The following is a 17,190-nucleotide window of genomic DNA, read 5'->3' as shown; positions in this document are numbered from 1 at the left end:
CGGCCACGGCTAGTTCGGCTACACCTTCGCCGCAGTCGACCGCCTCTCCGGGGACCGCGTCGCCGTCAAGCGCATCGACAAGGCCAAGGTCCGTTTCTCAGGATTTCCCCCCACCGCATCTGCAGCTCGGTTCGGTTCGGTTCGGTTCCCCGCGGTCTTCGTTCGGTCGGGAGATTGCGACGGAATCAGTCGCCGCCGCCGGTCGTCGGGCGATTCGTTCGGCTAGCTTGAGATCACCCGGCTCGTCGATTCAGCGGCGTTGCGCGGATTTAGACTTTAGAAGATACGATTATTACACGGGGTAAATGAAATTGCTCGCCATTCTCGGTATAAGATTGCTGAATGCTGCCGCTGCCGCTGATGATATGTGGAGGAGGATGGTCTACCCTCCGTGTCGGCGAGGCCCTACACTCTTCCTCTTGTCGATTCATCAATAGGTGCAGCTGTCCACTTTCCTTTTTGGGGGTCCAGTACATGAGTGAAGCCCATCTTCGCGGGTTCCTTCCTGGTTTGGCACTTGAGTAGTTGTTCACCACGCCAATTTTGCTCCTGAAAATGGTACAAGTACCTGTACTTCTACTTCTCCCTGAAATGGTGAAGACGCTTCCTCCTAACTCCTGACTGTTTGCGTAGATGCTTCGTCTTTTCAACCTCAGAGGGAGAATGTTATGGTTGATAGTAGTAGTTTGTACGCTACCTTGTCGGCGCCTCTTGTTTCTGTTAAGAACTTGTGAAGCGCCATTTTTGTGAAATACATTTCACATGGAGCTCCAGTTTTCGCGTAGTGTATATGTCTTCGTTTTCAACCTTGATTTTAGTTTTGATATTATTTTTTGCAGTCTTTACGGATAATTTGGTGTAGGTGTTCATTTAGGATAGCTTATCCTGTTGCTCCTGGTAAGCTCACCAACCATTTCCTGGAGTGGACAATGTCTCTTTGGCTTCTTCCGTGTTATTGGCGGATGACATTTTCTTCATTCCACTAAATTTGACCTGGGAATGCATGTACTAATCAACACGGTGTTGATGTATTCAAAGACTTAGTACCTTGGTTCAAACGACAGTATTGCTTTATTATTTTCTACTCCCTCCGATCCATATTACTTGTCGCTCAAACGGATGTATCTAGCACTGAAATACGTCTAGAAATTTCAATCACCACGGAATCTTAAATGACTTTCATAGTAAATTCGTGTCATAGGTATGCTAGAAATATGGGCCATTCGTTCTGTGGCAGAATGCATAACAATTGAAAGTTGACAGCAGGATATCCTTGTGAAAGTCGTACTGACTATTGATTATTAACCTTCTGTGGAATTATACCTCTTATTCCAAAGGAAACAAAATGTAGCACCTGCACTGCTATGTTGCGATCTATAATAATAACCAATGAAAACATAATACTTCACTGCATGAATGCTAATTGCCCATGGTTCTATAAATCATTATCCTCTATTATAGATAGATTTGGCGTCGAGTCCTGTTCAGCTAATGTTCATCCATGCAGCTAATTGAAGTCTTGGATACGTGCAGTGTACAATTACACATTTACATCTGTCTGCTATGCATCATCTTTGGAGTATGTGATTAACACAAGTATATTTATGGACTTTATGACAGATGACCCGACCTGTTGCTGTGGAAGATGTAAAGAGAGAAGTTAAGATTCTTAAAGCCCTTAAAGGCCATGAGAACATTGTTCACTTCGACAATGCATTCGAGGACGATTCATATGTGTATATTGTGATGGAGTAAGTAGTCTTGTACATTTAGCAGAATTTGCTCTCATTAACATTTAATCATATGATGGTCTGCAGATTTAATGGTGTTATTTTTTTGTTGAAACAAATTACGATTTCTTGTTCCTAGAGTCACAAACATGCACTTGCTGAAATATCGTTCTATATCCTAGTAATTCTGTCCTGTCCTGAGATAGATTAAGTTTCTATTCCTAACTGTGGATAGACCAGTTGTATTGTCTATCTATCTTTTACATTATAATAATATATGAATGTCAGAACGTGTTATAGTGTAATTAAATGTTTAAATTTTGAGTTCATGACTTTTTAGCACTTAGTCATGTATGTTTTGAACTCTTTGCAGTTTCCTTGCATTGTACGACAGATATTTGGTTAGCATATAGCATGATCTATTGGACTATCACACTTAAAAGATATCCGGAGTTCTTTCTTTTAAAAACATAATCATTCCTATGCTCTATTACCAAGTACTAAGTCTTGCTTCTTTGCCCTTTCTTGCAGACTTTGTGAAGGTGGTGAACTATTGGACCGGATTTTGGCAAAGTAAGATCAGATATATTCTGCTTTTCTTGTTCCATATATCGTTTTCTCTTCTAGTATCATTAGGTTGCTAGAGCCACTTCTCATTGGTATTTCCCCTTTGGCAGAAAAAACAGCCGCTATAGTGAGAAAGATGAGCGCCGCTTCTCATGGGTATTCCCCCTTGGGCAAAAAAACCAGCCGCTATAGTGAGAAAGATGCTGCTGTGGTGGTGCGGCAGATGCTCAAAGTGGCTGCTGAGTGTCATCTGCGTGGGTTAGTCCACCGAGATATGAAGCCTGAGGTAAAAATTGATCGGTTTTGATGTCTTGGCATTTAGTATACAGTTTTGGTGATACTTCACTACTTCTCAGGTCATGTAAGAATGTGCCTATTTTCCTTCCCAGAACTTCCTTTTCAAATCAACCAAGGAGGATTCGCCTCTGAAGGCAACAGATTTTGGTTTGTCAGATTTCATAAAACCAGGTACCTGCTTCAGTGTCTTCTGTATATGTGCATCATTGTTATGTGTATCTTGTTGCATCAAGTCTTAACGGGGCATAGAACTCGGTAATTGCTCTGGCTCATACATCGTTTAAATGCATGATTACAGGGAAGAAGTTCCGTGATATAGTTGGCAGTGCCTATTATGTTGCACCAGAAGTATTAAAACGTCGATCTGGACCTGAGTCCGATGTTTGGAGCATAGGAGTTATAACTTACATTTTGCTCTGTGGGAGGCGCCCTTTTTGGGATAAAACAGAGGATGGTATATTCAAGGAGGTAAATGGATTGCTGTTGTATTGATTATGCTTATGCTTCCATGTAAAGTGTGCTTGGTGACTGCGGTGAGCTTTATCAGTGTTTTCACAGTGAACAGACAAAATGAAGAAGCTGTGTTTTTTGCAACCTTTTCACTATGTAATGTAGCAATGTTACCTTACTAAGGGTTAAACTTAAACATGTGCAGTCTCTACTCTTTATGCAATTTCTGTAGTAGCTGATGCCTGCCAATTTATTTGACACAATGCAGTCTTAAATTGTATAATCCTTCCCCAGACCCCACCTGGCGTGGGAGCTTCTAGCACTGGGTCTGTCCTTTTAATACAGCCTTAAATTGCCTACCATTATTTGGACGTGTTGATGTATAACCGTTAGCCATCTCAGAAATCAATGTATAAAAAAGCGTCCAATTTTATTTAATACTCCCTCTGTAAAGAAATATAAGAGCGTTTAGATGGCTAGTGATCTAAACGCTCTTATATTTCTTTACAGACACAGTATAAAGGCACAGTCTATGGTGCCAATCCTCCCAGGCAAACTGTGCATAGCTGCTGGTATAGCTACTGGGAAATTTGATCCTAGGATTATCCATGTTAAATGATGGTATATTGCGTTAGTTTCAGACAGGCACCTAAGCATAGAAATTTATAGTACTATCTCCTGGAATAAATTTTCCTGCCAAATCATGTTATAACTATTTTTAAAACATGTCTATGTATTCTCGGTATTTTACAAAAAGAGAACAATCTGCTGCCTTTCCTACTGGCTTGCTAGAAAAGTCTGACCCCACATGCCATGACAGAACATTTGTAGTTAATTTAGAAAATAACCATAAGTTAAACATTTTACTCAACCAGTAAAAGGTGTTGGATAATATGGCCGCCCACTTAAATCTACCGTCATTTTTTATTGTTGTGTGTAATGTTTCTGTGCATGTACATCAGCAAAGACAGAATCTTGATAGCATACATGATCTTATGTGTTCTATTAATTTCTTTTAATCAGGTTCTAAGAAACAAGCCTGATTTTCGTAAGAGGCCTTGGCCAAGCATCAGTTCAAGTGCTAAAGATTTTGTTAAAAAATTACTGGTGAAGAACCCAAGGGCGAGATTGACAGCAGCTCAAGCTCTCTGTAAGTTCCAATATAATGTCAATACTTTGCTAGTATACATGATGCTTAGGGTTGTATTTTTTGTCTATTCTTGTTTTCTGCGTGAGAAAACACACACATACATAGTGCCAAAAAAGAATGCACATGAGTAAGTCTGCAATCTGCATGCTAAGTGCTGTGCATACATACAGCCTGAGGACAAGTCTGTCTTTCATCACGAAATTTTTCTGGCATTTTCAAAATATGATGCTAGAACCAGATGTTGCATTCTGATTCCGGGAGTAACATAAAGTTCTCTAAAAAAGAAGCCTTATGAAATTTTAAAAACACATGTGAGTTATTCAGTTTTATTTGGTTTTTTAGTGAGGCCAAACACTGGATATCTGCTGCAATACCATATTTTTTCCAGGCTGTATCATCTTATAGGAGTTTATTTGGTTGTAGAAAGACATATAGTGTTAACATGTAGCTTAAACTTTTTAAGCATCAAGTTAGGAAGATGATTGCAGCAAGAATGTTTACTAATTCTGATTGTGATTGTGCTTGACATGATTAGCACATCCATGGGTGAGAGAAGGAGGAGATGCATCTGAGATCCCTGTCGATATATCTGTGTTGTACAACATGCGCCAATTTGTCAAGTACAGCCGTTTTAAGCAATTTGCGCTGCGGGTAAGCATCGCGGTCTCAAAAATATTTTTATGGTATTCTCATTCTGTTCCTTACAAATATTGCTCCATTGCTTGTTCAGGCCTTAGCAAGTACAGTCAATGAGGAAGAGCTAGCGGATCTAAAGGACCAATTCGATGCTATTGATGTTGATAAAAGTGGATCAATTAGCATTGAAGAAATGCGGCATGTAAGATTTAGAGTCGTTTTTATATGAGAACGTTTTGCACTGGTACTGGATGGTGCTGACGATCTTTGTATGTTTCCATAGGCCCTTGCGAAGGATCTTCCTTGGAGATTGAAGGGCCCTCGTGTTCTCGAGATCATTCAAGCGGTAAGCTTTGAGTAACTTCTTTTCAGTCTCCCTTTTATTTCACAGCAAGCAGTTGACATAACTTCAACTGATCTTATATTCTTATTTTATATGATAGATCGACAGCAACACGGATGGCCTTGTCGACTTCAAAGAGTTTGTTGCAGCAACTCTCCACATACATCAGATGGCTGAGCTGGACTCTGAAAGGTGGGGCCTGCGCTGCCAAGCTGCTTTCAGCAAATTCGATCTGGATGGTGATGGATACATCACCCCCGATGAACTTAGAATGGTAAGTTCTGATTCCCATTGTGTTCATGTTGGTTCTTCGATTCACGCATCATGTCACATAATCCTTTTTTGCACTTTTTTGCTCATGAATGGTGAGTTGGCTCGACTTAATCTGGATGAGACGTTCCATATTGTGCTTTGCTTCCAACTATCTGGTTCTTCATATTCAGTGAATGAAGTAATTCCTCGAGTTTGCGCATAGAAATTATGTTTTTTCCACCATAAAAAGAAAGTATGCATCAGGTTTGAAAGGCTCGTTTGTTTGTCCAAGCTGCATGCTTGAGCATTCATATTTGGACCATTACTATTTAGAGCCTAAATATTATTAGGAAACAGTATAACTGAGCGACCTACGAGCCTTCGTAGCGTTTTTCCTTCGTCAGTCCTTGGATCTGTCAAGGAGCGGTGCAGATCTTTTCTTTGTGCCAGCAGTGTTGTCGTTGCAGGCCTGCCATCTCTTGGGCCGCTGCTCCAAGTGTTGACCTCGGAGAGCCGTGGTTAATCAGGCTATAATGGATCATTGGGTTGACACATTGGGAATTGGTGTAGTGCATATCTTTCCCGCGGCAGCCTTTGGTCGATGTAGCGATGCCGTGGCCGCCATTTATCATGAATATATTTTTTCCTTTGAAAACATGATTTTTTTCGAGATAAGAGAACATCATGTAGTATTTGTGTAAAATACTACATGATAAATGGAGTAAAATGGAGGAATTCGGCTCAAATGAGGTAGAACCTGTCAAAATCATCAAACTTAGGGGTAAAACATACAATTAACTCAAATAGTAACATAATAACATGGCAAGCTAAATAATCTGGTGACACGCTGCATTCTATGTATATTCATTCCAATTTTCAGAAATTGTGCTTGCAACTTAATTATATTTCACATAATGGGAGTAACATAGTGTATATATTACATTCTTATACAACTTAAATTCCATCATACAAAAAGGAGGGCGTGGCAATGTGCGATATTATGATATGATCTAGAGTAGTATATTTACTGAGACAGACCAAACAGTATACCAACAACAGCAGCATAGATACCGTAATGTAACCGGTAGTGTTCTCACTTGTGATTTTCCTCCGATGCGCAGCACACGGGCCTGAAGGGATCCATCGAGCCATTGCTGGAGGAGGCCGACATCGACAAAGATGGGCGGATAAGCCTGTCCGAGTTCCGCAAGCTCCTACGAACCGCGAGCATGAGCAACCTGCCGAGCCCGTCCGGAGTTCCGAATCCCCAGGCTCTGTGAGAATCGACTAGGAGCGTCTATAGGGGGAGATGGTGATGAGCACAGTAGTCTGTTTATTTCTTCTTTCGTGCTGTTTTCCGCGTTCCGTGCGATGTGAGGGTTTCTGATTTGTTAGCATCCAGGTTCTGTGTGCAGTCATTGTATGGGTAGACAAGTTTCAAGGTAAATATTTACGGAGTTGCGTGGAAGGCGCAGATTACAGTTTCTTTCTTGTACAACCTTTCCCCCCTTTTTTACGGAAAAGTACATTTTTTTCTTGTTTCCTCTTTCCGTGTTGCAACAAACAGGTTTACAAAGGATATGTTATTCCAATGTCAGAAAGCAAAGGAGGTGTGGAGAGTGCTGGGACTGGATCAGTTCATTAAAAGAGCTTGCGAAGTTGATTATGCTGGTGAGGCGGTCCTCGAGTTTTTATTCTCTATACTTGAAAACGAGCTGACTATCTTGTGTTAGAAAAACTGTGGTCTACCCCCTATTCCTCCGCGCTTATCCGTGATGCCGCTCACAATTCGCGTATATGAGGCTAGGGGGTAGGGACCTTTTTTTTTGAACCTGTGAACAGTAGGAGAACCTCCCACTGTTATGTTTGTATTAAAATGGTGATATACAATTTACATGGTGTATATACATGTGTCAACACCCCATTTTGGGTGTGAGAGGGAGCTAGACTACAGAAGAAAGGATGATAGGGATGAGATGTTTATGTTTTTCCTTGACCCTATAGGTTAGGAGAAAGAAATCTTTCTTAAATCTGTCTAGCCAAGAAAGTTTTGTTGGGACAATCCCCCTGAAGTGTTTATTGTTGCGTTCCTTCCACAAGCTCCATGCCGCAAGCAGGAACATCTCCATGAATAGAGGTCGATTCCAGTGCTGTTTGGCCATAGCCACATTCTGAAGGCGTGACATTCCTTGTGGCCAGGAGAGTCCCAGACTTGTCCAACATTCAATGCTGAATTGGCATTCGAAGAATAAATGCTCCAGGGTTTCCTCAATTTGCAGTCCACAAAGGATATAGTTGTGGTCTTCACCAATGTTGTAATGACATCGTTTGAGCATATTCCTGGTATTAAGGCGATCAGTCAAAAGCAGCCACCCGAAAACCTTAATCTTCATGGTGGATCTTGACTTCCAAATCCAGCCAAAGGCCTCATGCGCTCGAACATCTCTGAAGTAGAATGTATAGTATCTCTGAAGTAGAATGTATAGTATCTATGAGCTGTGAATTGATCTGATCCCCATGCATATATCCAAACATCTGCCTCATCAGATAAGGTAATCGTAGCCAGGTCAGATTGCATTTGTCGAACTTCAGCGTGAGCTTGTTCTGAGAGTGGAAGGTGAAACGCCTCTCGCAGTGCCGTGATGGACAAGAAATCTTTGACCGACATGTCTTCATTTATGGCGTAGGAGAATGTGCGGGGATAGTTTTCAGCGATGATATTGTCTGTCCAAGAATCCTTCCAGAAGAGAACATTCTTGCCATTCGCTACCTGGACAGTAGAGATCCCCCTATAAATGGGCATTAGTTTTGCGACATCTCGCCACCAGAAAGATCCACATGTGTCTGAAGCATGTGGAATTCGGTTAGAGTAATATGTATTCCAGATTAGCTGGACCCAAGGAACATCCCACCTGTTATAGAATTTATGTAAGTATTTGAGTAAGAGGGCGTCTCCTTGAGTTCTGAGGTCAATTACACCTAGGCCACCGCATTCTTTGGGTTGGCAGACCATGTTCCAGGCGGCTAGGGAGTTGCATTTGTCACCTTGCTCAGTTTTCTTAGTCCACAAGCACTTTCTTCTAATCTTGTCCAGTAGTTCAATGATCTTGGTTGGCAGTCTGAGTGTGCATAGAGCAAAGATGATCAATGAAGTTATCACAGAGTTCAGCAGGGATAATTTGCCACCGTAGGATATCATGTTTAGAGTGGCAGTTAGTCTTCTTTCCATGGAGCAAACCAGCGGCATGAGCTCGATAATTGTTGGACGTGTAGTTCCAAGTGGGAGGCCCAAATAGGTAAACGGTAACTTGCCAATGACACATCCAAAGATATTTGCTATTTCCTGAGTTTTTTCCGGGTCACAATTCATTGTGATAAGAGTGGATTTATGAAAAATTATTTTCAACCCAATGGACGTGGCATAGTCATTTAAGATGTCCTTGATGGTAGTAGCTTGTTGGGTGCATGCGGGCATGAGCAAGATGGTGTCGTCTGCGTATTGAATTACTGGGTAATCCTTCTGGTGTGGGGATGAGAACGGCAGGTGGATCAAGTGGCGCACAAAAGCATCATTTATGGCCGCTTGCAAGAGGTCGGCCGCAAGAACAAAGATTAGTGGGGAGAGAGGGTCCCCCTGCCTCACGCCACATTTGCAGTAGAATTGCCGACCAGGAGTGCCATTAAGAAGAACCGAAGATTTGCCCGAGGAGAAGATGCATCGAATCCATCCCAGCCATTTGTCATTGAATCCCATGCTTTTCATAATTTCAATCATTGCCTTATGTTCAATCGTATCAAATGCTTTGGCGAAATCTAACTTGAGAAGCATGATTTCCTTTCTGGAAGATTGGCATTGATATATGTATTCGTAAGCCCATGCAAGACAATCTTGTATGGTCCGGCCTTTAAGAAATCCATATTGATTCTTGTGCACAATTTTGAGGATGACTTTTTGAAGTCTATTAGCCAAGATTTTTTGTAACAACTTTGAGACAACAGTTGAGAAGCGTTATCGGTCGATAGTCATTGAGAGACTCAGGAGTCCCAACTTTGGGGATGAGGGTGATGAAGCCCTCATTATATTGTCTTTCCAAAGAGTCCACCTCTTATGCAGATATAAGATTCCTAGCCTTTTCCACTAGTTTCCGGGATAGAGTCCAGATCAAATTACCAACCACGATCATATTTGTCTGTTAACGGATTCTACCCGTTATGTCCCTGAAGCACGCGCTTGTGAGCAACGCCATAATAGAGAAATTCCCCTAATTACGTAGATCAACATTAGTGCTGTAATCTAACTATACGATCTAGCTCCTTCCAATCATCAGTGTACCCGTGTAGTCTTTTCAATATAAATCGTATATTGTATTCCACTGATAATCGACCAACTTCCTTAAGCATATTCTACTTAAGTACTTTCCAACAAGTGATAATTCCATGATAATCATGTAAAGTAATTCCATGCATAAATACATGTATAATTCCACAATGAGGTATTCCGAATATTTAGTAATTCCTAGTAATTTGAATATAGTTGCAGGACACATAATTCAAACATCTCCCACTTGTCCAAAACAATCATTCAAATATTCGTAAACCCATAGTCTTAACAAGCTTACCAAATACCTCATGACTAATAGGCTTAGTCAAGGAGTCAGCAACCAGGTTAACACTACGTTGAAAATCCAAAGAAATATATAGTGATACCTTCCCTCAGTATGTTTCCTTGCCGTGACACTTAAGATCACTAGAGACCTTTAGTTTCTGCCTAATTATTCCAGCAGAGCTGTCCTCGGCGCCTCAAGTATTATTTCCTCGAGTATAATTCCACCTTTATAGGCACCTTGAGTATTTTGTTTCCTCAAGTGAAATTTCGCATCAATTATTTTCAGTCACATACATCAATAATATGAATAATTCCACGTTGAGTCAAATAGGAGATAACCATGTTGAATAAATTCTCAAAACCACATAAATATCAAATCCTTTCAGTAAATGAAGTTTCATAATTAATAATGTTTTGAAAGAAATTCCTGACTTCGGTTGAACCTGCACCATTAGTACTATAAAAAAATTGAATATGCATACCTGGACTTATTTCTCATCTTGTGAATTGAGTAATAGCTTCCTCAATGTGTTTACCTTTAATATAAATTCCAGAATAAGTGACAGGATGTTATGCACTTTCCACAATCATATATATATGATGTGTGAGATTCCCTTAGTTGCTCGTCTTTCATTCCACTGCTTGAATGCAGCATAAATTCTGGTAGCTAAGATATGATCATATAATGAAGATACATACGAAATCCAGTACCATTTATTATTCTATTTTCCTCAGGAGTTCAAATATAGTTCCTCACTGAGTATGATTCTCTTTATCAAAGGTATCTTAACAATTTGCAATTTTCCATAGAGAAACACTTCAAATATTTTCTATGTATTTCCACTCGTAAAACATAGGATGTTTCAAATGTTCCTTTCATATGAAAGTTAAAAGATGACCAAGCTTTCACTTCCATCAATGTGACTTTATCATTGCAAACAACAAATCAATATTAACATTGCACTTATGTTTGTAGATGACCGCCTTGCTTCATTTAGAAAATCATATGACCTGTTATTCCATTGATGTGAAGCTTGTTGTAAGACCATACATTAATATATTCAATTAGCAAACCATGTCTTTAGTTCCTCTTTCCCAAAATTCCAGGAGAGGGAGTTTCCACAAAGTATATTTCCCTCTGTGTGAATAATTGAATAACAAGAGTGACATTATAATATCCAGTGAGCCAAATATCCTTAAAAAATCACTTCTAGACAATAGGCTTGCGGTTATTTGGTATGATATTAAGTTCCCAAACTATGCTCTTCCTCATTTGAGTTTATTCCTTCCTGCAATTCTTCCACCCATAGTTGACATTGATAAATAAACCTTAAGAAAATTTAGTGATTCCTCTAAAATTTAGAGTGACTTCCCCAACTACACATACAAATTATCCAGACATGATATTCCAAGCTAATTCCTCCCACTTATCCTAAGCATGTCATGTTGGGAGTGTCTCTTGTAGTTTCCTTGGGGTCAAGATTATATTCCAGTATGATTGTCAATAATTCCACCCTTGATCATAAAAATGATCGTGTTCCTACTTTCCACCAGTATTCCTTTTCCAGATAAGTAAGGAAACACCCTTTGATCCACTAGAATAACAATGAAAAAAATTCCTGGTGTGTGCTTTGTAATAACTGAGAATTTCATGCCAAAATAGAAGATTTCCTTCTAGTCAAGTGACTGTACTAGATGGAGCATGATATCAACAAATGACAGTATGCAACACTTCTTTCCAAAGAAACAAGGGAGTATACAAGACATTCAATTCCTCCATTCAATTGTGGAGTGTACGGTATATTACAATGGTGAATAGTTCCATGCTCTTTACCAACAAATGATGTATTCCTGAAGTGTACTTACCCCACCAATCCGTTGTTAAAACTGTGATATTCCTTAATCAACTGATTTTCCACTTCAGTATAACATGTGACCAACACAATCAAAACCTTCCGACTTGTATAATAAAAGATAAATGTAACCATATAAAAGTGTAATCATCGATGAATGAGATAAAATAAATAATCTGACCTCTAGTTGGCGTGTCCAAAAAAATACCATAAATATATCAGAAGAAAAAAATGATGTGAAACTTTTATCCCTTTCCACCTTAAGAAAAGGCGTGTAAACCAAAAATAACCATTATATATGCTTCACAAGTACGATTGTCCTCCCATTAAAGTTTAGAATTCCAGAATTAATGAACCACTTAATCATATTCCAAGATATGTGTCCAAGTCGTACATGGCATAAATATTGAGATGCCAAGCATGTATTCCCATTGTAGGTATTCCTCCTTGTGGTATCTTCCCCAAAATAAACAATTTGGGTTGCCAACATTCATTGGTCCATTAAGAAAGAATAGACCATTGTGTGAAATTCCTTAGCACTAATTTTATCTTTGAGTAATATTTCCCCTCTTCCTTTTCCAAATAGTAGTTCACAATGAACGGGTTCCAAAATAGAACAATGAATTAAATCCCTTCACACTGAAGTTTCATCGAGTGCCATATAACAATAATACTTTTCCTCCACAAGGGAGTTTCATGGCAAAATTTCCAATTCCAAATTGTATAAGATTTAGCAGCAATGATGAAACATATAAATATATATAATTTCCTTTGGCACTATTAGCATGTCAATAAAATTGCTATTGTATTCCAGCAATAAGACATAGCCAAAATCCATTTATACTTAAGAAAATAGCACCAAGTGCAAATATTATCATTAGGCATACCGGCAAATGAAGAGCAAAATTCCTTGTCCTCGGAGTAACTCACATCTTCCTCCATAAACAAGTGATGGAATAATAATATGTACTTCTCTAAAATCCCGTTCCAGGTTATGCATAATTTTCCGCGGAATAATTCAACCATTTGCTCTGTGCAGTCCATCCACACATTTAATTGGGAGTCCTAGTCCATCCACACATTTAATTGGGAGTCCTCAACTTCTTCCAAGGAGTAGACGTATTTTCCTTGTTATGACATACATGCAGTAGATTAGCAAACCATTAATGAGTGATGCAACAAAATATAATAATCAACAGATAGGATTCGTAATTTGCATCCTTTTCCTCATAGCACGCGTGCACAGGTGCATGCGGCTCTTCCGGCCGGCCTGTCGACCGTGCAGTTGGCTAGATGTTAGACACAATAAATAACAATAGAAGTTCCCTCTCTTTCCTTCAAATAATGGCTTGAAATTCCAGTAATTTTCAAATGAAAACTGCTGTTCTTGATGATATAGATAGCAACAGCAGCAAGCGTTGGCATGACCTGCAGTTTCCGAGCAGTTGCTCGTTCAACTTGGAAAGTCGTCAGAGTGGAGATATTCTGTTCCTTGGTCAGCAAGCTGGCAAGTTCAAGTCAATTAGAGACGAGTTTGTTCCTGTATAGCTGTCGATGCATCCGTGCCTATGCGTGCAGCATGTAGGAGAGGCCGCAAACTTTTAAACGTCCCAACGGAGTGGTGCGGAGACCATGGGAGTCGCGACTGTTACATGGTGCCAAAGTAAATTTTTAACTTTCAGATCCGATAAAAATAAAAGACAAATCTGTTTACAATTTCAGGCAGCAAATCTTGCCGTGTTTCCGATCACACACACATGCATTGGATCACCTTCCAGCAGTCCTTACGTGCCCAGAATTACCTCCTGTGGCTTCACGAAATATCAACACTAGTAGTACTCCTTGATCTCCGTGCAGCAACTTTTACCTTTCATGCCCCACGTGATGTCATGATTAGCTTCCTAGATCTCCATCTTCGCTTGCTTCCGATTGATCAACGAGCAAAACTTCCAGCAACGTGTGGTGCGGCGCGCCTGCGGTTCGATTTCTCGGTCCGCCTAAATTATTCAGCAGAACGATCCAATAATTTGTACTAGTATGTCACGATCCATGTGCCCCTTCTGCTCGGACATACTCGCTGAATCAAATAGCAGATCTGAAAAAGGCAGATTGCAGGCATGGGATGCGATTGTATAGGAAAACCAATCGACATGACGGAGGAGAGTACGCAGCGGAATCAGATGCGACTGGTGGCAATCACGACGACCGCGGACAGTTTGCACGGGACTAGGGTTAGAGCGCGATCGAACCTTGCGCTGATGCCAAAAAGCTGTGGTCTACCCCCTATTCCTCCGCGCTTATCTGTGGTGCCGCTCACAATTCGCGTATATGAGGCTAGGGGGTAGGGACCTTCTTATATTGTCTTTCCAAAGAGTCCACCTCTTATACAGATATAAGATTCCTAGCCTTTTTCACTAGTTTCCAGAATAGAGTCCAGATCAAATTACCAACCACGATTATATTTGTCTGTTAACGGATTCCACCCGTTATGTCCTTGGAGCACGCGCTTGTAAATAACGCGTCATAATAGAGAAATTCCTCTAATTACGTAGATTAACATTAGTGCTATAATCTAACTATACGACGTAGCTCCTTCCAATCATCAGTGTACCCGGGCAGTCTTTTCAATATAAATAGTATATTGTATTCCACTGATAATCGACCAGCTTCCTTAAGCATATTCTACTTAAGTACTTTCCAACAAGTGATAATTCCATGATGATCATGTCAAGTAATTCCATGCATAAATACATGTATAATTTCATAATGAGGTATTCCGAAGTAATTCCTAGTAATTTGAATATAGTTGCAGGACACATAATTCCAACATCTTGGGTAGTCGGAATGTTCGTGAAATGATTGCAAATACAGCCTAGTATTTATGGTGGGAGAGGTGAAAATTAGTCCATAAAGAGAACCCAAGATGTCAATCAGATTTCTACGGGGATTGGTGCTATTACGTTAAACTATGTTATGACCATATCACCGAAGGCTAGTATGAAAAGAGGTGGATAGATACAACCTTCAAGGGGGTTTGTAAAACTTAAGGTGGATGCCTCTTTTGATCATGACCTACTTAGGGGCAAGGATGGCGCCGTTTTGAGGGACAATAAAGAGATTTTCATTGCCGGGGGAATTGGATAATTGATTGGTGCTCGGATGTCCTGACGGCGAAAGCTTTAGTGCTTAGATATGGCCTATCTATAACATGGATGTCATTGAAACCAGGGCCATACTTAAGAATCTGGGGGCCCAATGCAAAATTTGAGATTAGGCCTTTACATGGAAATACTAATTATGAAGTCAATATGATAGTATTTATTAACTGGAAGTAATAGGGTTCAAACTCCACGGAAACCGAAATTCGAACATTTTTCCTTCAAATTTTATGTTTCAAAGAATACACACATACCTATTGATGTATACTACTTTTTGCAAAGTTTAATGCCAAAATATGTTTTATGCAGGTACACAAAAATAACCAAATTATGCATGTATTTCTTGCACATACTATCCACTATAAAGTAGTACATACAAGATTTGTTTTTTGTACAACTCATACCAAAATGTATTTCACAATGAAATGTTTACACAAATCTACAAGTACTTGTGTGTTTATATTCTGTTTTTTTAACTTTAAAAATGTCGATGTTTGAAAAATTAAATAAATGTGGAGCCTGAGAGCTAAAAAGGCTCACTCATTTATTAGCATACAATAAACATAATCTTCTGAATAATATCACAAGAGTGATGGATGATGGGAAGAAAAACTAAATAGACGACAGCAGAGTGTATGAATCCATTTCTTACCTCAAATATCTCTAAAGAATTCGCAAAGTGATTCGCTGAAATGAGAACAGAGAAGACGTCCCTTTGGATTATGATGCATGCGAAATTTTCTAATTAAACTTGTCGTTGATTAATATCACTAACTGCTACGTACTATTAGAGAGAGAGAGAGGATGGGTACTAGTTGGCGTTGGAAGCTGGAAGATTTCACTAGACGTTATACATTCCTTCACTATCCTCTTGATTAACGTTGTTAGTTGCTATTTAAGATAAATTTGGGGGCCCCAAAATTTTACGGGGCCCTATGCCGTTGCACACCCCGCACCTGCTTGTGGTACGGGCCTGATTGAAACCATGAACAACGGAGGACGGACGGCGAGTACAACGGTGGCAGTGTTTGACGATTGTTACTTTTTGGCTTGTGATTTTCTCATTACTAGATTCGAGCACTGTAATACAGAAGCAAATAAAGTTGCCCATGAACTTGCTAAGTTAGCTAAAAAAAATTCAACCTTTGACTGGTTTGAGAAGCCTTTGAGTGAAATTGTATCCCTCATAAACGATGTAATTGTTATTGAAAATGAATAAAGATCTGTGTTTTTTTCAAAAAAAAAAACAGGTTTAGAACCCCCACAAAGAAACCAAAGCTTGAAAAGTTAGGCCCGACTGGCTCTCCATTTCTCTAAAACCGAATTCAAGAGTATTTAGATCAGGTGTGGCAAATTATGCCACAACACGGTGATCTGCACCAGCATCTTGGTGGTGGCTGCCTCCACAGCCAACCCTGCTGCCCCTGCTGCAGGTCCTGCACCGACAAAAATGAAGCACCCCGATGAGCAAATCACCGAGAAATCCCATACATACACTGTGAATCTGTATCTAAACAGGGCGTAAAATACTTGCGAGTGGCACTGGGCATACGTATCACATAGTGCTCCCTCCCTGTCAAAATATAAGACGCTTTGCAGTTTAAATTGGACTGTAAAAACATCTTATACTCCCTCCCTAAACTAATATAAGAGTGTTTAAATCACTACTTTATGGTAACCTAAATGCTTTTATATTAATTTACAGAGGGAGTATTTTCGTACAGAGGTGGTACTAATTGGCTGGCACGAACGCTACTCTGTAAATAGCTTCAGAGTTGAGACTGTTAGGCAACCACCGGGCTGAAGGTCTCATCGAAGTCGATGCCGTGTTTCCGAGAGAATCCGTGCAACACCCATCGAGCTTTGTAGCGATCGAGGGTGCCATCCGGCTTGAGCTTGTGACGAAAGACCCATTTGCCGGAGACGACGTTGGCGTTGACTGGCGGGAGGACAAGTTCCCACGTGTCGTTTGCAAGGAGAGCGCCATACTCGTCAGTCATCATTGCGAGCCAGTTCGGATCTTTTAGAGCACCACGAACAGACTTGGGAACCGGTGATGGAGAAGCTTCGATGTCAACGTGGAGGTTAAGACGCTCACGCGGACCGATGGTCTTGCCGGCTTGGCGGCGGGTCACCATGTGGTGAGGA

At 40.2% G+C, this 17,190-nt stretch overlaps 1 protein-coding gene across 2 annotated transcripts; it reads left to right on the top strand.

Annotated features, from left to right (window-relative positions):
- Nucleotides 1-6: 6 nt before the first annotated feature.
- Nucleotides 7-7,971, top strand: LOC125529779 (calcium-dependent protein kinase 4). Of its 2 annotated transcripts, none has more exons than XM_048694195.1 (12): nucleotides 7-88; nucleotides 1,621-1,751; nucleotides 2,262-2,303; nucleotides 2,472-2,583; nucleotides 2,687-2,765; nucleotides 2,893-3,062; nucleotides 4,068-4,194; nucleotides 4,730-4,845; nucleotides 4,925-5,032; nucleotides 5,114-5,176; nucleotides 5,274-5,447; nucleotides 7,024-7,971. In XM_048694195.1, exons 2-12 carry the CDS (start codon nucleotides 1,621-1,623, stop codon nucleotides 7,156-7,158), a joined length of 1,257 nt encoding a protein of 418 aa, XP_048550152.1. In that variant the 5' UTR covers nucleotides 7-88; the 3' UTR covers nucleotides 7,159-7,971. The 2 variants fall into 2 exon arrangements, with proteins under 2 accessions (XP_048550152.1, XP_048550151.1); XM_048694194.1 differs by lacking the exon at nucleotides 7,024-7,971 and adding an exon at nucleotides 6,547-6,969.
- The last annotated feature ends 9,219 nt before the right edge of the window (nucleotides 7,972-17,190 follow it).

The sequence above is a fragment of the Triticum urartu genome, unplaced genomic scaffold (genome assembly GCF_003073215.2).
Source record: "Triticum urartu cultivar G1812 unplaced genomic scaffold, Tu2.1 TuUngrouped_contig_5841, whole genome shotgun sequence".
In the NCBI taxonomy this organism is placed as follows: domain Eukaryota; kingdom Viridiplantae; phylum Streptophyta; class Magnoliopsida; order Poales; family Poaceae; genus Triticum; species Triticum urartu.
Note: the sequence above shows the minus strand (reverse complement) of the source record. Positions and strands in the feature narration are given on the sequence as shown.